The sequence below is a fragment of the Staurois parvus genome, unplaced genomic scaffold, assembly GCF_062004578.1.
Source record: "Staurois parvus isolate SC_StPar_1 unplaced genomic scaffold, SC_StPar_1.0 ptg000352l, whole genome shotgun sequence".
NCBI classification, from domain to species: domain Eukaryota; kingdom Metazoa; phylum Chordata; class Amphibia; order Anura; family Ranidae; genus Staurois; species Staurois parvus.
Window position 1 is genome coordinate 88305 of NW_028318148.1, and position 22186 is coordinate 110490.

General features: G+C 39.0%; 1 protein-coding gene across 2 annotated transcripts in view; it reads left to right on the forward strand.

The window, feature by feature from the left end:
- NACC2 (NACC family member 2) overlaps positions 1–21128 on the forward strand; it is an 82707-nt gene extending 61579 nt beyond the window's left edge. For both annotated transcript variants that reach the window (XM_089684651.1, XM_089684650.1), the window contains exons 5-7: positions 1118–1223; positions 2087–2184; positions 8991–21128. In XM_089684651.1, coding sequence (XP_089540777.1) covers positions 1118–1223; positions 2087–2184; positions 8991–9496 — 710 coding nt within the window. In that variant the 3' untranslated portion in view covers positions 9497–21128. The remainder of the gene's footprint in view (positions 1–1117; positions 1224–2086; positions 2185–8990) is intronic.
- Positions 21129–22186: the final 1058 nt, after the last annotated feature.

A 22186-nucleotide genomic window follows, 5' to 3' on the forward strand; every position in this document is an offset into this window, starting at 1 on the left:
GCCTATAATAAAGCTTACCTGTAAGTACAGTGAATATCTCCTAAACATGTACCGTTTAGGAGATATTCACATTTGTAGAGGCCTGTGACATCACTGCGCTCTGAATGGATAGCATACTACAGTAGTGCGCATGCCTGGGAGTGACGTCATCGCTACCCAGCCATTCCAACCTAGATGGTAGACTGGGTGAAGGTGGGAGTGGTGACAGCGATGGAGGGCTTTATTTTAAGGTCTGTCATAATATGCTGGAATGCAGTGTAGACAAAGCACATTATGACTTAAATTGCCTAGGGGCTCAATTTTTTGGTTTGTTTGTTCTTTACTACCACTTTAAGTGGGTTTTGCATTCCCATAGACTTATATAAGAATGCATAATCAAGTTGAAGCAAACGAAAGCCCTTGGAAACAGGCCCCTACTTGGATGTTAATGATGAGGTGTAGATGTTAGTTGGAGGTCCTAGGTCAGTGTAGGGGTGTGTTGGGGGTTCTAGATTAGGTGCTGAGCTTAGCTGGAGGTTCTTAGTTAGGTTTTAGGGGATGGTTAGAGGCACAGGATTAGGTTTTGGGGTTGGGTTGACATGCATGATTAGTTATAGGGGTTAGGTTGAGCTAGGTGAAGGGCTTAATTTCAGATTCAGGATATGGTTTTTTTTCTTCTTTTTTTTAGTTCCAGGTAAAGATTAGATTTTGTGTTGGGACTGAGTTGCAAGCTCTTGCTCCTTATTTAGAATAATGTGTTTTTGGGTGTGCTAAGGGTACAATTAAATATCTCATACGGTATAGATGTCCGCTCTAAATGTTTGTAGTTTTGGTTCAGGTTTATTTCATTTAGCATTCAGCACCCATACTCTTGGACCCCTAAAGCAATGGTCTGTACGATTTTTTTCAAAAGCTAAAAAAAACAAGATTATGTGCTTTTCTTTATCCAGTGTGTGGTTACTATTGCTCCTAAGGGTATTCTCAAGATAAAATACCAACATTTTTAAGTTTAACTGAAGCAGGCTTTTACGAAAACTGGACCTTTTTAGGTTGCATAATGGCAGGAATCTCCATGACAGGTAATTTCAAGTCCCTTGCTTGGAGTGAATATATTTATCCTTTTTATGTTCTTCTGCAGGCTCAGGGGTATACATCACCCGTGGACAGCTTATGAACTGTCACCTCTGTGCTGGAGTGAAGCATAAGGTCCTTTTACGTCGACTCCTTGCCACATTTTTTGATCGGTAGGTCTGTTTGCCTCTTATCTGTCCATTCCTTATTCTGCTGCCTGTAAGGTTATATCTGAAAAGGAAAAAAAAATATATTGATTTGTCCCAAGAAATGTCCTTTCTTTTCAGTAATGACTGACTGCATCGTAAAAATCACTTTCAATGTCTGCTAAATTTGTGACATCAATGGTTTATTGGATTTTTAAGAATACTTAACTTGCTGCCTGAGTCTCCATTGCGGAAATGGCAGGGCTGGATGGCAGAATAAGAAATCTTGTGTGTCAGGGTGCAATAAGGTATCAATGGGTCAGGAACAGAGGGGGGGGGGCATCTACCCACTGAGGGATAAAGACAGCAATGGAAACCAGTCAGGATCTAACCCTTCCACATTTTATTCATGCTGTTTTGGCTGGGGTCCAACTTTAAGGTTTGTACTCACTGCCATTGTTGACTTCAACAGCTCCTGCTGCTGTCAGTCAAATCCTGTGAGAAGGGTTTGACTGACAGCGGGATTTGACTGGACAAAAACTTCCCATCCTGCTCCTGGGGAAAAAAAACAAGTCGGGCCGACTAAAGCCCCTCTATTCAGAGGAAACTTTGTATTCAATGATTGGCAGAAGGCGAGGCGGGTTGATGACATCACAAACTCTACCTCAGCCAGTAGAACTGTGAAAGAGGCTGACCAGGTCAATGTCAAACTCTCCTTCCAAATGCTATATATTAGGGCTGTAGTATGCCAGTAGCAACCTCTATAAAGCTTTACTGCCCTGTGTATCCAAGTTGAGCTTTTGCATAAGAAATACATCTTCTGCTAATCAGTATGCATCTGTTACTTTTTAATGTATGTGTCTCTCATGCATCATTTTCTGTTGTTTCAGGAACACCCTTGCTAACAGCTGCGGCACCGGGATCCGCTCTTCCACCAGTGACCCCAGCAGGAAACCTTTGGACAGCAGGGTGCTAAATGCTGTGAAATGTAAGTTATATTACATTGATGGTGCTTAGTGAATTTGGTACAAGCACTGTTGTGCCAAAGGTATTATTATTCAGCATGAGCAGACCTTAAAGTGATTGTAAAGTCTTCCTTTTGTTTGTTTTTTTTAAACAAGTTTGTTAAATTTGCTCAGGAATTGCACAGAGCGGTCCAGAACCTCCTCTTTTCAGGTCCCCTGCTGGTGCTCCTGACTCCTCCTCTTTGTGTGTCCCCATAGCAAACTATTTGCTATGGGGACACACGTGTGGGCTTACTCCTGAGCCTTGCTGCTTGCATATATAGACAAAGCTCAGCTTGCCCCCACCCCCTCTTATCACAGGATTTGACTGACAGCAGCAGGAGCCAATGGCTCCTACTACTCTCATCTAAGCCTGCGAGAAAGGGAAATCGGGAAGGGAAAGATCGGCACAGTGTTGGATCAAGTCAAGATTCAGGTAAGTATTGCGGGGGCAGGGGTAAGAGGGCTGACACTACTACCTAAACATTTTTTACCCTAATGCTGGAAATGCATTAAGGTAAAAAATGTTTGGGGTTTAGAACCACTTTAAAAAGCAATTATGGCTGTGGCATGGTGTACGTGAGCTGGAGGGATGGGAAGTGTGTTGTACTACAACAACCTGGATATTTTTATCACATTATGTGTAACAACAAATGGCACACAAAAAGTATTAAATTAAAAATTTATTTTGTCCTTTTCTTTTTGCTTATTTATTGGGGTATCTTGTATTTAGAGGTACTTTACACAAAAAATGTGGTAAAAAAAGGTTTTACCCTTTTAATCCGGCAAATGCTTGTGTTAGTGTCTCTTTAAATGTTTGAGGTTGCTATTTGGATTAGGTTGCACAAAATACCTCCAATAATAAATACAACAAAAATACTTAGACACAAAAAGATCTCTGTTTATATTATTTTTGTAACATTTAAGCCAGCCATACATGGATTGGAATTCATCTGGTTCATCAGGGACCAGCCGAATTTCAATCCATGTATTGGCACTGTGGTTAAACAGAAGTTGATCTACCGCTCAATCAGCGCTGAAGGTTATAGCCTGTGGCGCTGATCAGTGTATTGTGACAGCAGAGAAGTCTCCCCACTGGCAGGATACAAACACTAGGCCGGGAGGTGTGGATGGGGGGAATCTGGACCGTTTTTTTTCATCTAAGCTATTGGTTGAATGAAAAAAAAAAAAAAAAAAAAACGACTCATATATGGCCAACTTAAGGCTACATTCACATAGACTTAAAAATTTTACTGATCATAGTATGCATTTTTTTTCCCCCAATATGTGGCATATGTATTTTACATATGACGGCAGATGTAGAATTTTGGATTTTGTAATAAAGGTGTGAGCGCAGTGTATATTTACGCACCTGTTTGAATGTTTCCATTGAGAACAGTTCAGCTGCATTCAGACCCATAAATAAAAAGCATTTGTCAATTCATTTTTTTACAGCTGTGTGAATAAAACCCATTTGTAGTAGACAGCTGTCAAATGAGTACTCTGGTAATTCAAAATTGAAATGAATAGTGTTGATTACCTACAACTCTTTCATAATGTATGAATGGGCTAGAAGGTAAGCAAGGCCATTTATATGAATATGAGCATGTCTATTGAAGGTAATGGGGATTCACCATTGTGCCCATCTGAGTAGGGTGATTGGATTTGTGTGTACAAACACAAATCCATACAAGTCGAAGTCACTACAGCAACAGGGAGTTGCAGGCAGCTTCAAATTTAGAGAAAAATTTGAAAGGTCTATTTAACTACTGTCTCTTTGCAGTGCTTCAAGGTAGATGTAGAAGGCTGCTTCCCAGATCCTGCAAGTTACCTGCCCTCTGTCTTAAGCCTGCTAACCCCAGCACAGCATAGATAGCTCTGGCATCTCACTCTCTCCCTTCAGGTACTCAGTCTGCACACAGGACTCCTCCAGTGCTGCTCCCTGCAGTATGGCCTACAGTACAGCCGCTAAATGGGTGCGATGGGGCATGACTGCCAGTACAACTGATGGAAATGTGGATTAAAGGTCTTGGGTGGTGACTTTAGGAAGTCAGAGTATCAGTAATGAGAGCAATGTTGTTGGTGGGGAAGTTGAAGCGGTGCTGCTGTGTGGGGGCTCACTACACAAACACCACCTACACCAGAAACATTGTTCATATCGTTTCTTTTGAATGCTTATAATTTTTTTCTGCATGTGAAAGTGTTGAATATCAATCTCAAATGATAAATCATGAGTGGTTATAAAAGAGAAAAAACAACTAGTCTTCTGTACCCTAATATTTATGTTGTATATGGAGTACATGGAACTCATGATATATATAGGGTCTTCTTTCTACAATTTGGTGACTGGATTTGCTAGCACTGTTCCTATCCCTCACTGCACATCTACCAGTTAATTGATGGCTGCTATGCACTGTGGCAGGCTAGTGATGGGAGCACTGAAGCTGGCTAGTGTGGGGGGGGGGGGGTTATGGGAGCACTGAAGCTGGCAAGCGTGGAGGAGGGGGGGTTGATGGGAGCACTGCGGCTGGCTAGCGTGGAGGGGGGGTTGATCGGAGCACTGTGGCAGGCTAGTGATGGGAGCACTGAAGCTGGCTACCGTGGGGGGGGGGGGGTGATGGCAGCACTGTGGCAGGCTAGTGATGGGAGCACTGTGGCTGGCTAGCGTGGTGGTGGGGGGGGGGTTGATGGGAGGACTGTGGCAGGGTAGTGCTGGGAGCACTGCGACTGGCTAGCGTGGAGGGAGGGGGTTGATGGGAGCACTGTGGCAGGCTACCGAGGGGTGGGACATCATGTTTTACTGCACCAGGTGACACCAACCCTAGTTACGCCACTGCTGCTGGGTACACACAGGAAATTTAGTTTTATTCAACCCAGCGGGCTGAACAAAAAAAAAAAAAGCCTACAGATCGCCATACTAACACATCTGATTACAGTGTGGTAATCTCTTCTGAGCTATTGTGTTCTGATAGGGGGACCCCCCGCCAGGGCGCACTGATCAGCGCTTGCAGCCATTGGGCTGATCAGATGCTGGTTTTCCAGCATGCTTGTTTGACAGAAGCGTTTTTGGCCCATGTGTACCAAGCTTTACAGTAGACACTGTATTTTTCTCTTTGGACAATTAGAATTCTCTATTTGTGTAATGTCCTGATGGCAGTTTGTACATTTTTTTTTAAATAATTACTAACGTGACACCTGCCTACTCTGTCCAATGGATTTTCACAGAGCAGCCCCAATCCTCCTCTTCTGGGGTCCCCTGCCAGCACTCCTGGCTCCTCTCCCTTGCCAAATGCCAGCAAGCCACTTGCTTTGGTGGCACTGATGCGGGCTTGATCCTGAGCCACCCTGTGTGTCCATATACACACAGTGTGGCTTGGCTCTCTCCTGACAGGCTTTGACAGAGCAGGAGCTAATGTCCCCTGCTGCTGCCTCCATGTCCACTGAGGAGAGAGCGTGCAGAGAGATACACAAGAGCAAACTTGGGTAAGTATTTAGGGGGGCTGGGGGATCCTACTTAGAAACATTTTTTTATCTTATGCATTAAAGTGTTACTAAACCCAGCACGCTGCATTCACTATATCTGCACTCCCACAGAACATGGAAGTGTAATTATTTCATTAAATATAAACTGGTAAATACCTTTTCTCATCAGCAGTTTATAGCAGTCTTGAGACTTCTATCAGTGTCCAGCCGCGCACATGTTAAAGCTTGTAGGAGGAGTTTTCATTCTGTTCTAGGAAGATGTAGAACCCATGACCTCTGTCTGGACAGCACTGATTGGCCCTGTGCTGATCACATGCACTCTCCCAAGAAAAAAAAAAACCCATTCTAGCAATACACACCAAACTGATCATGTGGAGTTACTCTACACATGATATCTCTTATTAGAATAGAAGAGGGGGGACACTGGAAGAAGGGGAAGAACAGAAAAGATAGAATCAAACAGCATTTTTACTCAGTGCAGAGTATTAACCCCATTAGGTACTACAGCGAGTATAACCAGCATGCTTTACTGCATATACAGACTGATTTTACCATTTTGGGTTTAGTAACACCTAAAAGCAAAAAACCTTCCTTTACACCAACTTTAAGCTGTGTTTTTTATCCCCTACTATGCTTTCTTCTGGTGGTTACAGGGGAACAATACACCTCAGACATTCTATTGACTATTGAATTCATCTGTAAGTAATATGTTAATAATGATCATGTATTATATATCAGTTTAAAACGTATGTAGTTGCAGTTGTGGTTCTTACTGTTCCTTCAACATGGTACAGTTTTCACTTCTCCTGATGAAGGAAATCAACTGACTTGTGAAATGCATTGATAAATCCTAGATTGCAAGCTCGAAAGAGCAGGGCCCTTGACCTCCTCGTGTTTTGTTACTGTATTGTCTCATGTTCTGTCTCCCACTATAATGTACAGCGCTGAGCAAACCTTTTAGTGCCATATAAATACTGTATAATATAATCCACCCCATCACTGCAATTGGCATTAAAGACCACAATAATACTTTTATATTCATGTGTAAAGTTGCCGTACTCCACATATATAGCATCAATCTATTAAATAAACCTTATAGGTACAATATTAACACATATAACCAAACATCTAATGGAGAGGTTCATCTCTGATATAAGGTATTACAATACCTGGCTCCAATTAAAAACCAATAGAGAGTTGCACACAAAATCTTCACTGTGGAATCAAAGTACTTTTCCCTTTTTTTAAATACAGAACATTAAAATGTCACATGAATTTCAGTCTATACCACCAGAGTGGACTGGACATGAAAAGCGCCAAGTACTATGACCCTCTCGGCTGATTAATCTTTTGCTTAGTCACTAAAGATTACAACGTTTATATTACAAGTCAAATGCAGTGTAATTCAAGCCAAACACCCATGTAGCACGAGTCCTGAGATTACCTCTTGGGAGTCAATACAATTCACATTACTGCAGGTGAAAGGTAGAAGTCAGAGCAGTGTTTACAGAAAGTATACAGTTTAGCAGATAGTGTGGTGACTGAGCAGACAAAGTATAAGATCAGAGATATGAAAAAAGCAAACTTTTATTTTCTTTACAGATCTGAGGTGTACCTGTAATAGAGAATATTAGTATGAAATGGCAACCCAGTACTATTGCAGGAGTCTGTGCATAGCCTAAAGTGGTAATAAACCCAAAAGCAAACATGTATTATATTGCAGCTTACCACTTCTTAGATGTGATGGCTGCAGTAGATTTCTTTTTTTAGGCTTTCTTTATTATCACCTGGTGAAGTGGTCAATAAGTTGTTTTTCAAAAGAACAAGCCCTCCTGCAAATATATAAGTTAAACGTGTTGAGCCAAACCATTTACCATGAACGGGTGCTTACAACGATAAACATTTATTCACTTAAAACCTTTATCCCAAAAGAAAAAACACCTGTTGCTGTAACTGCTTATGTAACTGCTGTGTGACCTGGAGTTTGTCTTCAGATTGTTAGTGTATCTAAATCTGCTAGTACATGTAACACTCCCCTCCCGATTAACAATGCTGCTGTCTGCTGTGTCCCTTTATCCAGAGTGGCGGCTCACTAATACAGAAGATGTATTACTGGCCAGATCACCAGGTGAAACAGAGGGAAACAAACCTAAAAAAAAGATTAATGCAGCCACCACATTTAAAGATTGGTAAACTGCAATATATTAAATTTTTTGTTGGTTTTGGATTTAATATCATTTTAAGCTATCCTTAGAGTGGTATGGGGCATTTCACATAGGAACATACTGACTTTATCCTGGAAGATGGTGCTTGAGCCCATCCTTCCTGGCACTATTACATGGTGCTTGAACCCATCCATCCTGGCACTATTACATGGTGCTTGAACCCATCCTTCCTGGCACTATTACATGGTGCTTGAACCCATCCATCCTGGCACTATTACATGGTGCTTGAGCCCATCCTTCCTGGCACTGTTACATGGTGCTTGAGCCCATCTTTCCTGGCACTATTACATGGTGCTTGAACCCATCCATCCTGGCACTATTACATGGTGCTTGAACCCATCCATCCTGGCACTATTACATGGTGCTTGAGCCCACCCATCCATTCTGGCACTATTACATGGTGCTTGAGCCCATCCATCCTGGCACTATTACATGGTGCTTGAGCCCATCCATTTTGGCACTATTACATAGTGCGAGAATGGATGGGTGGGCTCAAGCACCATGTAATAGTGCCAAAATGGATGGGCTCAAGCACCATGTAATAGTGCCAGAATGGATGGGTGGGCTCAAGCACCATTACATGGTGCTTGAGCCCATCCATTCTGGCACTATTACATGGTGCTTGAGCCCATCCATTTTGGCACTATTACATGGTGCTTGAGCCCACCCATCCATTCTGGTACTATTACATGGTGCTTGAGCCCATCCATCCTGGCACTATTACATGGTGCTTGAGCCCACCCATCCTGGCACTATTACTTTACATCCTTTCTTGTAATGAACAGCCTCACTGACCAAAGGGATATTTCTGATTTGGAGTCCCTGGAGCTTTTGCACATCTCTTTTATCATAAAAAAAAAAACCCTACTTGTTAGCAATTTTAAAATTCAAACTTACTCTGCAATAAAATCCTGGGGAGGATACCTGCCTACCCAAAAAAAAGCACAAGTACAGGCATGGGGCCCTAAAGAGCAGTTATGTTGCGGGATATTTTTTTCCATTAAAAAAAAAAAACTAATTCTTAGCAGTAGTTATTCAATTTTGTATTTTTTACATTTATATATTCTTTTGCATATTTTCAGTGTATTGCCAGAACTTTGCACCCAATTTCAAGGAAAGTGAGATGAACGTCATAGCAGCAGACATGTGCACTAACGCCCGCAGGGTACGTAAACGCTGGCTCCCCAAAATTAAGTCGATGCTGCCAGAAGGTGTGGAAATGTACCGTTCTGTGATGGGTGCAACAGCTGCCGGTGTCACACTGGAGTCAGAGTTCCAGCCCAGTCCAGCCCAGGTGTTCGAACAACGTATCTATGCAGAGCGGAGAGGAGATTCTGGCGCTATAGTGTCCTTGAGAACTAATGCAGCAAACATAGACCTCACCGCCAACACAAGTCCTCCGTTCGAACAGAGCCAGGAGGCTGAAGGAGCAACAGGGTCCGTCATTCAGGAGGTAGGTGGCACTGATCCGTTGACATCGGACAACCCAAGCTCACCTCCAACCTCTTTCGAACAAGATGCCGGCTCTACCAGTAGGCCAGAGACCCCTGTGCGGAGACAAGAAGCTTCGTACAGTGGGACTTTATAGATTGTGAAGAAAAGCCAACAGGGAGTCCGCACGGTGACCTGTAAGGGAAGTTGTAATTCTAGCGCTGCTTGCATGCATTACTAATACGAGAAAAAAAAAAACAAAATGTGATCAGCCACTTACTTCAGAACTGCTATTTTTGCCTGACTAAAATGTGATTTTTATTCTGCTTGTATTTAAAACAAAAACACTCAAAAAACAAAAAAATTACAAAGGAAAAATAATCGCATTCGTTATACTGTAAACGATCAGGTCGAATGAGACCTGCTTAGTTATAAAACAAAATGGGCTCATTTTTAAAATGGAATTTACTCTACTCTAATGAATGCATATATTTGTTTTATCTTCCACTCACAAAAGCACGTGTTTAAGAAAAAAAAACGTAAAAGTAAAATCGACACCGTTCATTAATCCATTCATGGTTAAAATGGGACATTACCGTCACTTATCGTCTGTCATCCTTCCATTTTGGAGCAAGAAATTTCTTGGGACTATTGAAATCTGCAAAGCAGGTTTGGGGGCCATCAAATGGCAAGTTTGTATGACATTGTGTATTAAAACTGAGATATTGGCCTTGTTTGCAATTCACAGTTTAATTACTTTTTTTTATTTTGATTAAGACTAGCCTAAAATGTCTAGTTGTGAGAGAATGCAGACTTTTTGTTGAATCCACTTAGTATTTCCAAAAGTAAGTAACTAGTAGTAGCCAAACCTGTCATTAACAGGGTGTTTAGGTGGCGACTAAAGAAAGTTCTAGTTGAATTGTTTGGAAGACCACCTCATCAGTAGAATTGATCATTGTTGGTTTACAATCAAACCAAACCATTAAATAAAAGCCAACAAGCTCTATTACATTGTTTTGGCTTTGTTACCCATGTTAAAAGTCATAATCTAGATTTTTACATTTAACCAGGAATTACATCCATGTGAAAGTGAAAAAGTTGTAAAAGAAAATAGTTTTTGCACTGTTACAAATGTTCTTCTAAAACAATAACAGATTTGGTGTAATTTTTTATTATATACAGGAGAGATATAGTTAAAGGAGTATTGAACTTTTTTCATTGCATCAAAAATTCATATATCTAGTTATAATTAGGGCATTTGGGGAGAATCTAAAATGGATCTTTGCATGTATTGAAAACCATTTTATGGTTTTATCTATGAAACAAACGTTAACGGTTTTTAATAGCTAGATTTTTTTTTTTTTTTTTTTTGGGGGGGGTTTAAAATCGGAAGAATTTCTTTCCTTGGGCTTAGTTGTTAAAAGGAAACATCTATATTAACCTGCCTTATAAGTTGTTTGAAGGATACATGCTTGGGCATTTTCATTGATGCAAGTAGATTGAATGCAACACACATTGTTTTGTATTTACTGAGCTCTGATTGGGTTGATTTATGCTTCTGGGAGGGTATTCAGGCAAATACGTCTTAGTGCATAAGTTGAATTTTGAGGCTCCAGGTTTTTGGAGTCCGCTTAGTCTTGAGGTTCTTGAATACTACTTAATCTTGGCTTCTCTAAGGTCCTGTGTGGTGTTTTGAAATTTTAGAAGTCAAAGGGGCAGTTCCATCTTTAGGGCTTTCTGTATCTGTTTTAGAACTCAGAAAGATGTACAGTGTTCTAGGCCTTTGCAAAATTTTATTTGGGGATTTTGAAAATGTTTTGATACTTTTTTTTATTTATTTTTTTTATCCATTAGCTAATGAGATTATCTAAAGAAGCCTATGCCGTTAAAGGTTTTGTGTTTATTTCATGCATGTAAAAAAGAAAGTCTAGCTGTTTCTGAGCAATTAGAAGACAGTCTGGATAAATTACAGATCCAGCCTAGAGTAGCTTTTGGCCTTCTTATGTTCTTTCCTTTTCCACGGGAACATTATGTGTTTACCACACACTGCATTTGTCATGTAAAATCAGATTATTGATTTTTATATCAGTCTTAATGCATATTTTAGAAAGTATTCCCCTCTGCCTTCTGGATATCTCCCAAGCTGCCATAAATTAATGGAGTTTGTTTTTGATGCATGCTTTTCCCAGAATCCTCTGGGGGTCCTACAGATGAGGTAGGATCAGGTCATCAGTTTAGACTTTCTCCTCTCGCTCAAATGTGAATACATTTTTTTTTTTTTGGCTTTAGATGCAGATTACTTGCACTTTATGAAAAACACTTATATTAGTATTTCCTAAAAGGCACAGAGCTTCTCAAATTGATTATTTTGAGGAACAGAATATTTGATGTGCACTTCAATTCAGATAGTATTATAGTATTAATCACAAGAGAAAGACTTTGTTAAATATGGAAAGAGAAATGAGCAAGTCCAGTTGTCGACTACATACCAGTGGGAAGAATGGAAAGAAAAATGAGTGAGTTCAGTTGTCGACTACATACCAGTGGGAAGATAGATAAGGTCAGCACAATGCCACTTTCTTGCCTTAAAAGATCCACAAAAATAGGGTAAAAGGGACCACCATGAAATGGAGGACAGTGATAATTTACGCCAAGGCTGAACAGCATGATCAGTAGTAGCAGAATTTTAAGCCTGTCGGTTCTTGAAGTTTCTCAGTACCTAAAAGGCTAAGTGCTTTACAGCCCTGGTTGATGTAAGAGGCCAAGCTTCACTGCTCATTTGTTAGATGAGCACCATTAAAACTTGTTAAAACTTGTTTATGGGGTCTCCAGCCAATGCCATGTTTGGAGCTGCAAGCAAATGGCTCGGAATGTAGAAAATACTTATTCACAGTCAGTTTGTGATCTTTGTTTGGCTTCTTAAGTTGTTGGATTGTTTAATAACTGTATGAAAACTCAACACTTGCGTGTTTACAGGCTCTGGCTTTGAGGGTACATTATTGGCATATTGTAAACTTTGATTAGTGAAAATGGACATATACCTTGCTTAAAAATACCCATAGCTAAGAGCCATTTTCATCCTATAAGTAGCAGTTCTGACTTGTATTTGCAAGGACTAAACAGTCTATGCATTTGCAAGGCAAAATAGAAAAAAAAAATCTGGACTGAATATTTTTGGGTGAAAACAAAACAGGAAGGCTGTTATTAACATGTAGTGTTTCTAAATAACCATGGGCCAACATCGATGGGTATTTTAGCTAGCAAAGACTCAAATTATGTTACTTAAAAAGCAATGCAGTCAATCTATACACAAGAGCAATGAGCTTATGTTAAGTTGGGATCATTGGCTGGCAGTCATTGAGGAAGCAATGTTTGGGTCATTGGTCCCTGGTTAATCAATCCCAGTTAAGTTATGTCCGGACCAAAATATTCTCTCTGAGATATAGCCAAATGACCAGGTTAAGAAAAAAAAAACCCTCTTTTTACTTCATGGATTGATGTCAATTGGGTTCTTTATACTATATACAAATGGCTAGCCATGATATGAAATGTCTGACAAACACAACATTAATTATTACAGGTATTTAACAGTTTAGAAATGAGATTTAGGCACAAGCTAGTAGACTATAGTTTAGATAGAAGCAATTGAAATACAAGGTACCCTCTTTAGCACAGTGGACCTTGGGGATGGTATCTGCAGTGCAGGTATTAATGTATTTGAAGATCAATAAAGGTTAAAACCAAAAGCGGTATTAATCTGCAGAACTTATGAGAAAGCACTTATTATATTTGGAGTGAAATGCGTGAATGTGTGTGTTTTAAGTGATTAGATTTTGTGAATCAGTGGCAGTTCCGGAGAAAGGCCTTGAATGTAGAATATGTATGTTTTTTTATGAATGTTCTTTAAAATCCCAATTTCATGAGTCAAAACAGAATGCTTTTAGGCCATTTTGGCCCAATGTAGAATAAAATTCACTTATTGCACAGACTGTATAAACAAAACTAAAGTGATGTAGAGCATAACTTGATTTGGGGAGTTAAGAGAGGCACCTTGCACAATGGGAGAGAAATATATATTTTTTATTTACCTGATTTCTTCCTGTATATATTTTAGTTTAGGAAAGCAGAAGATGTAGGATAAAACTGTTTAAAAAAAATGTGAATGGTATAGGACTTACTATCACATGGTGATGCACGTAAGTCATTTGCACTAACGTTTTCTGTGTGTCGAGGATTAACTATGTGAAAGACCGCGTGGATGATCGTTTCTAGTTCTGGAAAGATTTTACAAAAATAAAAATTAAAAGGGTTGTTTTGAATGTTCCGAGAACTTTGATTGTATAGGCTTTCCTGAGTGCCTTATTTTTTTTCCTTTTTGCTAACGTGAAAAATTATTACATTTCTTTTATGTCTGTAGGTGGAAGCTCAAATCATTCTTCCTAAAGGGATTAGACAAAGTTTATTAAATCCCTCTTGTTTACAGCAGTGTATTTGATTAGCCAAAAAAAAAGCGTAGGCTATTGTCTAGCATTTGGAGTAGGTTCTGTACAAAACAAAAGTAATTTTTGTTGTTTCAATGAACATTTCTTGCAGTCTTGGCAATATAGACATGTCTGTGTTACAAAAGCACTTTCCTCCTCCCAAGCATTTCATAGGATTTTAAAATCTTAAAGTAGAATTAGTATGCAGTATTTTTTCTCAAAATGTTTAATTTTATTCCTTGACACATCCTTCTACAAAATGCAAATGCAGAAGAAAATTAACGGAATTAATTTAAAAAAAAAATTCAGAAATATAATGTACTGTTATGTATGTACATACAGTTCTAAAATAGCACATTTGGTGCTGATTCTTCTTTGATCTTAGACATAGTTGGGTGACACAAAGCCTGAACATCCTGCTATCTCAGTCTACACATTTAATTTTACAGTATAACACTGTATTTTATGGTTACATTACATTTATAAAAGACCAGAATGACCTCTTGTCTTACTCCTTCATGTCTCACTGTGCTGCAATTACCAACAGATCAGAATAGTTTAAATACTATTAGTGTTTCAGAAAATGTATATATTTTACATTTTTAGCTAGGCCCCCAGAAAAGAATGAGTTCTGCTTAGTTCTTTGTGGGAGGTTAACGCAGTGCCAAGTCTATGGCTTTTTTTTTCTAAACTCAAATGTTCTCTAGAAAAAAAAAAAAATAAGAAAGATGGTCAGAGTGCAATTTGCTAACCTAATGTTCAATGTTATTTAAATTGTTTGTGTTCTTTTCTTAGTACATTTGCCCTTTATTAATTTTGTCACCGTTGCCCTTGTCTGTTAATCAGCCTTTGCTGGTGATCCAAGAATTTTCTTTTAATTGCAGCGTAAAGACCACCTATGCCTTTTTATTGCAATTCTAACATTTTATGTGAAATAAAATGTTCACAGAAATTGTTGGCAAAAGAAGTTAAAAAAAAAAAACCTTACAGGAATGTAGTTTTTAACATTTAACTGTCCTATCCAAGGTTCTTGTCATTTGGTTGCACGGTTTGTGGATCAATTGACCACAAGGTATTTGCCATACCCACTTGCAGTGGAAATCAAAAAATTTCAGGGCATGCACATTTCTGTATCTGTATTATGTGAAGCACATTTTAATTTAAAATGTCGGTCCACCCAAAGGTGATACCTGTTATAGGTGCATGGATTTGCCCACTGTTTTTTTGCATCTTAGTTCACGGTTTAAATATGCCAAAACTTTGTGCTCCTTCAAATTCACAATTGAAAATAGCAGCTTGCAATTAAAGGAGATGTACACATCCAACAAAATCTTTGATAGATTTTCTTGCAGCACTTCACCTATGAAAATATTCCACCCTAGTGAAAAACAGACACTGAAGCTTGTGTACTTGCACCATTAGTAAAAATTCTGATTTAATAACTCATTTGACCTCAAACTGCATTTATAGAGGCAGCAATGTTTCCCAGGCACCTTGGTACTTTGTGCAGGGCCCTTGGAAGGATAACTGCCCTGCAAATAGTATTGACATTGTGTTAAATGCTTTACGAAGATGAACCTAGGCATTACAGGAGTGTTAACAGGAAGAAATTATGCTGACTTTTTCACACCTGGGGCTTACAATAAATGCATATTAACCTCTAAAAATACAATGTACAGTGAAATAATCTGGTACAATAGAAATTTTTACTAATGGTGGAGGTCACTACTTTTGTTTCTGTTTTGCACAAGGGTGGAATGTGGTAAATGGTGCTCACTTTTACTTTCATACTCCAGGACGTCTCTCTTTGCTTGCTGCCTTTTTGTCTAAAAATATAATAAGACAGACTGCAAAATAATTTGTGGCAGAGGAAGAGAGTGACAACTTTTTTTTTTTTTGATCCTAAAAGATGCAAGGGCCTAATGGATGAGTTATCATATTAGGTTCTACCCAAAACTAAAACCTTACTTTTGGATGCAATAGCCTTTTACATGTTTGAGCACAGCGGTACTGCAAATGTATAGGCAAACAGCACATTAAATTTTTCTGTCTGAGGTATTGCAGAAGCAGCACTTTTTGAGTTAAAATTCACAAAAGATGCTCATGCCTTAGGTGTAGATGTGAGATGGCAGTTGGAAGGATTCTGGGAAAAAATTCAAGGTTGCTTTGGCCTAATTATATGCACTGTGTAGACACTCCTAGTGCCAGTCTTATAGGAGAGTGGTGGAAGGATAACAACCGTCTCTCAGATAGTATTTTCCCTCCCTCAAGATCAGTTGGTCAGGAGGTGTCCTCAGACGTCGCAATGTGTCCTCAGCCATACATATGTTTCCCAAACAGTCAATTTTGGTGAGAAACCGCTCATGCTGACGAATGTCAATCCACTGGTTGGCAAGTGCAGCGTTATGCTAAAAATGTAAAACATTTTAGGTGTTGTAGATGGTCAGTAAATGCTTCCATCTGACCCATTCCCGATTTGTTTTGTTGAGTATTTTTATAGGATGCTCTGCTCTCTTCTTGTACAGCTACTCTTAAAGTTGGCTAAATGCACAGAAAAGCAAGTCAAATACAATAAAAAAAAATATGAAAATCAAAGTAACAAGAGACGTCTCGAATATCAGAATGCATCACTAAAATATTTGTCTAAAACACACATTTGCTTTTCTTTACAGTGTTTTTTTCCCCAGTCATGTGGCTGTGTTAAAAATGAACAATTCATTCATGTGAGCCTTTAGTTGAGCAACTTGTCCCTGATGAATTGATAAATTGACCATCCTCTTGAAAGTTGGCTAAACACACAAATAAGTACTGATTTCTCCAACTGGTCAAATCCCAATTTGCGTACACAAGTGATTAACGATATTGTTTATTCATCAATGTACCCAAACCTATATTTATGTTTTTTGCCTACTCAGTGGTCTGTTTCAGTTTGTTAATGGATCTGCAAATCTCTATTGAGGATATATTTTTTGTTTTTATTTAAATGTCTTAAATGCTGTATTTGATTAACATTAGTCAAATTGAATGGGCAGAACAACTCTTGACAGCAGTTTATTGTAAAGATACTATATTAATATTTTGCCTTCTATCCCAACAATATTTGGATACATTAAACTCAAAAACACAACCTTTTTTAGTCAGTTTGGCTATTTATTAAAAAACTAGCTTGGTTATCTTTCCACTTAAGCTGTCAAAACTCCACAATTGTAAGTCTGCAGGACCTTTTAGAAACTATAAAATAACAGTGAGACTCTACACAGGGGACAAATCACCTTATTCATGAAAAGTGGCCAATTTGTATGACTTTGTCCAAGTAGGTACATCTAATGGAAATGCTGACTTTTTCAACATATTTGAGCAGGCAAAAATTAGGTCTCAAAGTAAAATCACCTTTCTCTGAATTAACAAATTATGCATAGATACAGTTTCATTTCTAAATTAACCAGAATGTAGTTTTGTCATATGTGAAAGTAAAACTCCTACAGTTACCACCACTTCAAAAGCAGGAGTCCCAGCTTAGGTTCCAATGAGGTTGATTTACTAAAGGCAAGTGGACTGTTTGCAAGACAATTTTTCCCATAGCGTACTGAATGAGATGAAGCTGTTTATTTCCATTATATAGCCCTGTGCAAGCAAAATTGCAGTTTGGTTTTTATTTTGCTTGCATGTGATAGGGTATTATTTGCCAAAGAAAGTTTCATCAATTCACTAAGCTCTAGAGAAATTTCCTTGCAAAGTGAACAGCCTTTTTGACTTTAGTAAATTAGCCCCAATAATTAGGATCGCCTTAGGGAGTATGCAGTTTGAACAAGATTGGTTCCACCTGCAGACATCTAGGGTCTGGTGTTCTATGATATTGATGTGTGTGGTATGAACATGCAAAGATTAATAGAGCTTTCTGATGCCCTCAGAAAGTAGGCTGTGGATGCCTAATTAGTCTGGCAAGGGATTTAAAAGGATCACCAATTACTTGAAATCGTTCCACTGTCAGAAAGAAAAATAATCTATAAATGACATATTTCAACTACCTGCTAATATGTCCGGGTCTGGATGGTCCAGACTATTAAAGTCTCCAAGAACCCCAAAATATAATTGCAGAATCTCTCTTAAAACAGTTGAAGTACATGCATCATACATGAGAAAGAGATTTCACCAATTCCAGTTTGTTCCAGAAGGTCTGGTTTTTGCCTAGATGTTTGATGGCAATGTATTTGAACACTGATTATCCAAAGATAGAGTTGTTTGGTCACAGTAACAATCGATATGCTTAGCACAGCATTTCAGGAGAAGAACCTCATAACAACTCTGAAGTATGTTGGGGGAAATGTTATGCTTTGGAGATGCTTCAGAGCCTGGGCAGGTTGCATATTAACCATACATTCTGCATCATTTCAAATTGTGCTCAATGAGAATGTGATGCCATCTGTCAAAAAGTTGAACTGGAAATGAATGTAACACCTTTATAATCCAAAGAACACTAACAAATCCCCCAATGAATGTTTTAAAAAGAAGAAATAGAGGGTTATGATTTGATTCCTATTTTAATTTTGTAAGATTTTAAAACAGGCAGTTCATGCGATGCAACGTACAAACATCTTGCAACTGAAGGAATTTTGCACGGAGAAGCAGTTAAGAGTAAATGCCAGAGACTGGTGAGCAATTACACAAAATCATTGTTGTTTTCCACAATACACCACTGCCTCTATTGTTCTTGTTGTTGATTAAATGGATAGAAACAGAAGAAAAATCTGCCTTATCGTTCAAGTAGATACCCTTTAATTGGTAGGCACAGTTTTGATAGAGATATAATGTTTGCCTATTCAGTTATGTTCAAAAAGTTCATTTCCATGGGGTATGCTTAATTTTTTTAAATGTTTGTGTTTTCCAATAGATGGTAATCCAGTTAAAATGTTGGTGGCCACTACAGAAGAGAAAAAATGTAAATGCAAGACCTTTCACCTAAAACAATTATTATTTAAAGTATAAGTTCACCTTTTGACCAAAAATAATAAATGCACTTTTTTTGCAAGTAAAAAAGACCATTTATTATTTTTGGTTGCAGGAGTCTGTAAAGCAGTGCAGCAGCGATCAGCAGATTGCTGGTGCCATGCAGGTCTCCTGCAGATCTGTCAATGTATCTGCTTGCCCACACTGGATGTATGGTCAAGCAGATATACTGACAGGAGGATTCAGTGAACAACCACGGCACTCCACAGTGTTGTGGTAGTTCATTGAGAACTACAAGCCGACCAGCTGCTAAGGTTGTCAAAACTTGTAGTTCATTCATTCACAGAACACAATGAATGACGCGGCATGTGGGTGGAGCCCAGCACAGCCATGCTGTTTTTAAAAAGGGACAGCTAGTACGGGATACGGGTAACGTCTCCCTGTACTTCTGTCATGGTAGGGGCAGCGGCTGCAGCATTGGGAACATGTTACATGTTCCACCCGTTGTTAATGTTATCCTTTAAATTTTAGATTTTTTTTTTATTTTTCATCCCTGCCATTAGGATCCTCTGTATAGTTGCTTCTGGATTCTCCTCCATTCTATGTTAGATCTGCTACCTGTCTGGGTGTCACAAATGAACAAAGACTATAATTTTTATAAGCAGCTAAGGGGAAGAGATTATTGAAGGAACTTTAGTTCTGCATCTTTACATAAGTGTTAAAAGAAGTATAATGTTATACCCAGGCTGCCTACATCACCCCCTATATCAAACAAAAACTATTAGAGTGGAAGACGTCTTTGAAATAATTTTGAAGTAGAGTATGGAAAAGTTAGAATATCTGAGATTTAGGCTACTTTCACACGGATCCGCTGCAAAAACGCATAAGCGTTTTTACCGCACTTTGAGAAGCGTTTTTGGAGCAGTTTTTAAGTCAAAATGCTAAGAGGCGTTTTCCATTGATTTCAATAGACATTTTTGGGGTGTTTTTTTTTTTTTTTAACTCACCAAACATGCCCCAAAGATGCTGAAGCAGGGGTTTTTACACCGCACCGCAAGCACAACACCTCAGTGTGAAAACATACATAAGATATAGATTCACATACATAGGGAAGCATTTTTCTTGCACTTTTCAAGCACTTGTTTAATGCAAAAATGCTTCAAAAACTCCTCAGTGTGAAAGTAGCCTAAAATTATAATTGTTTTGTTGTCTGGTTTATAATTGGGGGTGTTTTCCCTTACTTCCTTGCCCCATTGTAAAAAGTCACTGGCACAAGAAGTGAAAAAGCTTGGAGAAGTTCCACCCTTCCACTCTCTATATCCAAAATGTTGTTCTATGTTCCTTCCAACTGCTATCTTTGCACTCTGCGTTGTATGAGCGTGAATATATCTCAAAATGTAAAGTGCTTTATGGATAAAATTTTACAAGCGCATTGATCTGAATATTATTAGAGACTATAGTAAACAAAAGATTAGACAGGTATAAAATAAACTAAAAAGCACAGCCAGAATTGAGCCACATCTATAGTAAAAGGTTGCACAAGGACAAAAAAAGTGAAAAGAATTAAACAAGGTAGTATAAAAGTATTTAGCCCTTTTTAATGTAATATGTACAAAGTCAAGCATGCATTTTGCTCATGACTGCCTATTTGAACCCCCTCCCCACCACCACCCTTGCAATTGTCTAACGCACTCAGTTTGAAAACCAGTTACTATTTTTAATCAACTTCTTCCATTCAAAGCATTTTGCACATGATCTGTGATTCATTGTTAACACACAGAGACAAAAAAAGCCAAAACATGCACTACTATTTTTAGCAAATAAAAGAAGTGTGGAGATGTCTAAATATTTTTGACTTGCACAGTTGGATGGCATGTGATTTCAAATAAAACATAAATCTTTTCGACAGAATGTTTAGGAATCCAAGAAAGATACACAGTTCTTTTAATCGCATCTGTTTTAGATACAAAGTAGTACTGTATTTTACGACTGTTAAACTTTTATTTTTTAAGTTTGTGCTGTCAGAAACTTAACAGAGACACTGGTGAGTTATTTTCATACAGACGCTTTTTAATTTTTTTGTTTTTGTTTCATCCACTGGTACGTATGTGCTGTTACTATGTATAGTTTAAGACTGTTATTTTGTTACCATGGTTGTCTGCTGATATCAAAAGCAAAGAGAGAAAAAAATAGAAATAAAAAAAAAAAAAGGGTATCCAACATTTCAACAGACGCTCATAACTGTTTTTCATATCATAAAACAAGGGTTTTAAAGAAAACAGCTCCATCAGATACGGTCATTAACTGTAAGATGCTTTGTAAAATTCACATTTACAGAATAATAAAGTCAATTGAAATTAACCTGTTGTTTTCTTGTTTTGTCTGTGTAAAAGAGCCTGACAGATAAGGTGATGATAAATAAGACCATTCTAAAAGCCAAAATAAAGACTACATTATAATGAAAAGCTGCCGATTGACTGCAGAGAGTGGGCAATAAAGACATGGTGGTCTGCAATGCAATCCAACAGCACCCGGCAAAGCATTCTATTAAACTGCATGCAGCATAACCAAATATCCCCCCTTCTACCCTTCATATGAATAAAACCTGAAATGGAAGGCACAAAATAACTGTTGATTGCTCAGCATTATAGCAGTAGTGTCGCTATGGGGGTATGGATTGCACCTGGATGACACCCACCAGAGCTGATATATACAGATTACAGTATCAGCCTAATTTTTTTCGGGGGGAGGGGGGGGGAAGCCTCCTGTTGTAATATGGGGGGATAGAGAAGCCCCTTTCACCATCTCACCCCTCTGCTCTCTCTCTTACTCCCCCCATCACCCTCTTTCTCTCAATCCTCTCTCTCACCATCTCACCTCTCTGCTCTCTCTTACCCCTCTCAATCCTCTCACCCCCCCTATCTCAACAACTCCCCCCCACCTCCTTGTATCTCACTCCATCCCCTCTTCCCCTTTTAGTTTTGAATAGAAGTTTCTGTCATATTTCAGGTTCTCAGCTGTGGGGGGTTGGAAGGAGCTGAGTGGGAGCCAAACGGCCACACAAGGCATTTAACCCCTTAATCATTGGGCAATTTTACTGTACAAAGCAAGCAGCAAGTGCTACCGAGCGCTCCTGAAACATACAATTTTTGCTTCAGCTCACTGTAGACGCCGCATCGCTTTCTCTGGTATTAGAGCCAAAATTAGGATCTTGCTTTCATATAACACCCCTGGTTACTTCATAAAGATGGCGGCTATGCACTGTGGCAGGCTAGCTGGTGGTGGGTAGGAGTTGATGGGAACACTGCAGCTGTCTAGTTTGGGGGGAGGGGGGTTGATGGGAGCACTCTGGCATGCTGGCGGGGGGGGGGGGGGGGTCACACTGTCTTTTAACGCACCAGGTGACACCGACCCTAGTG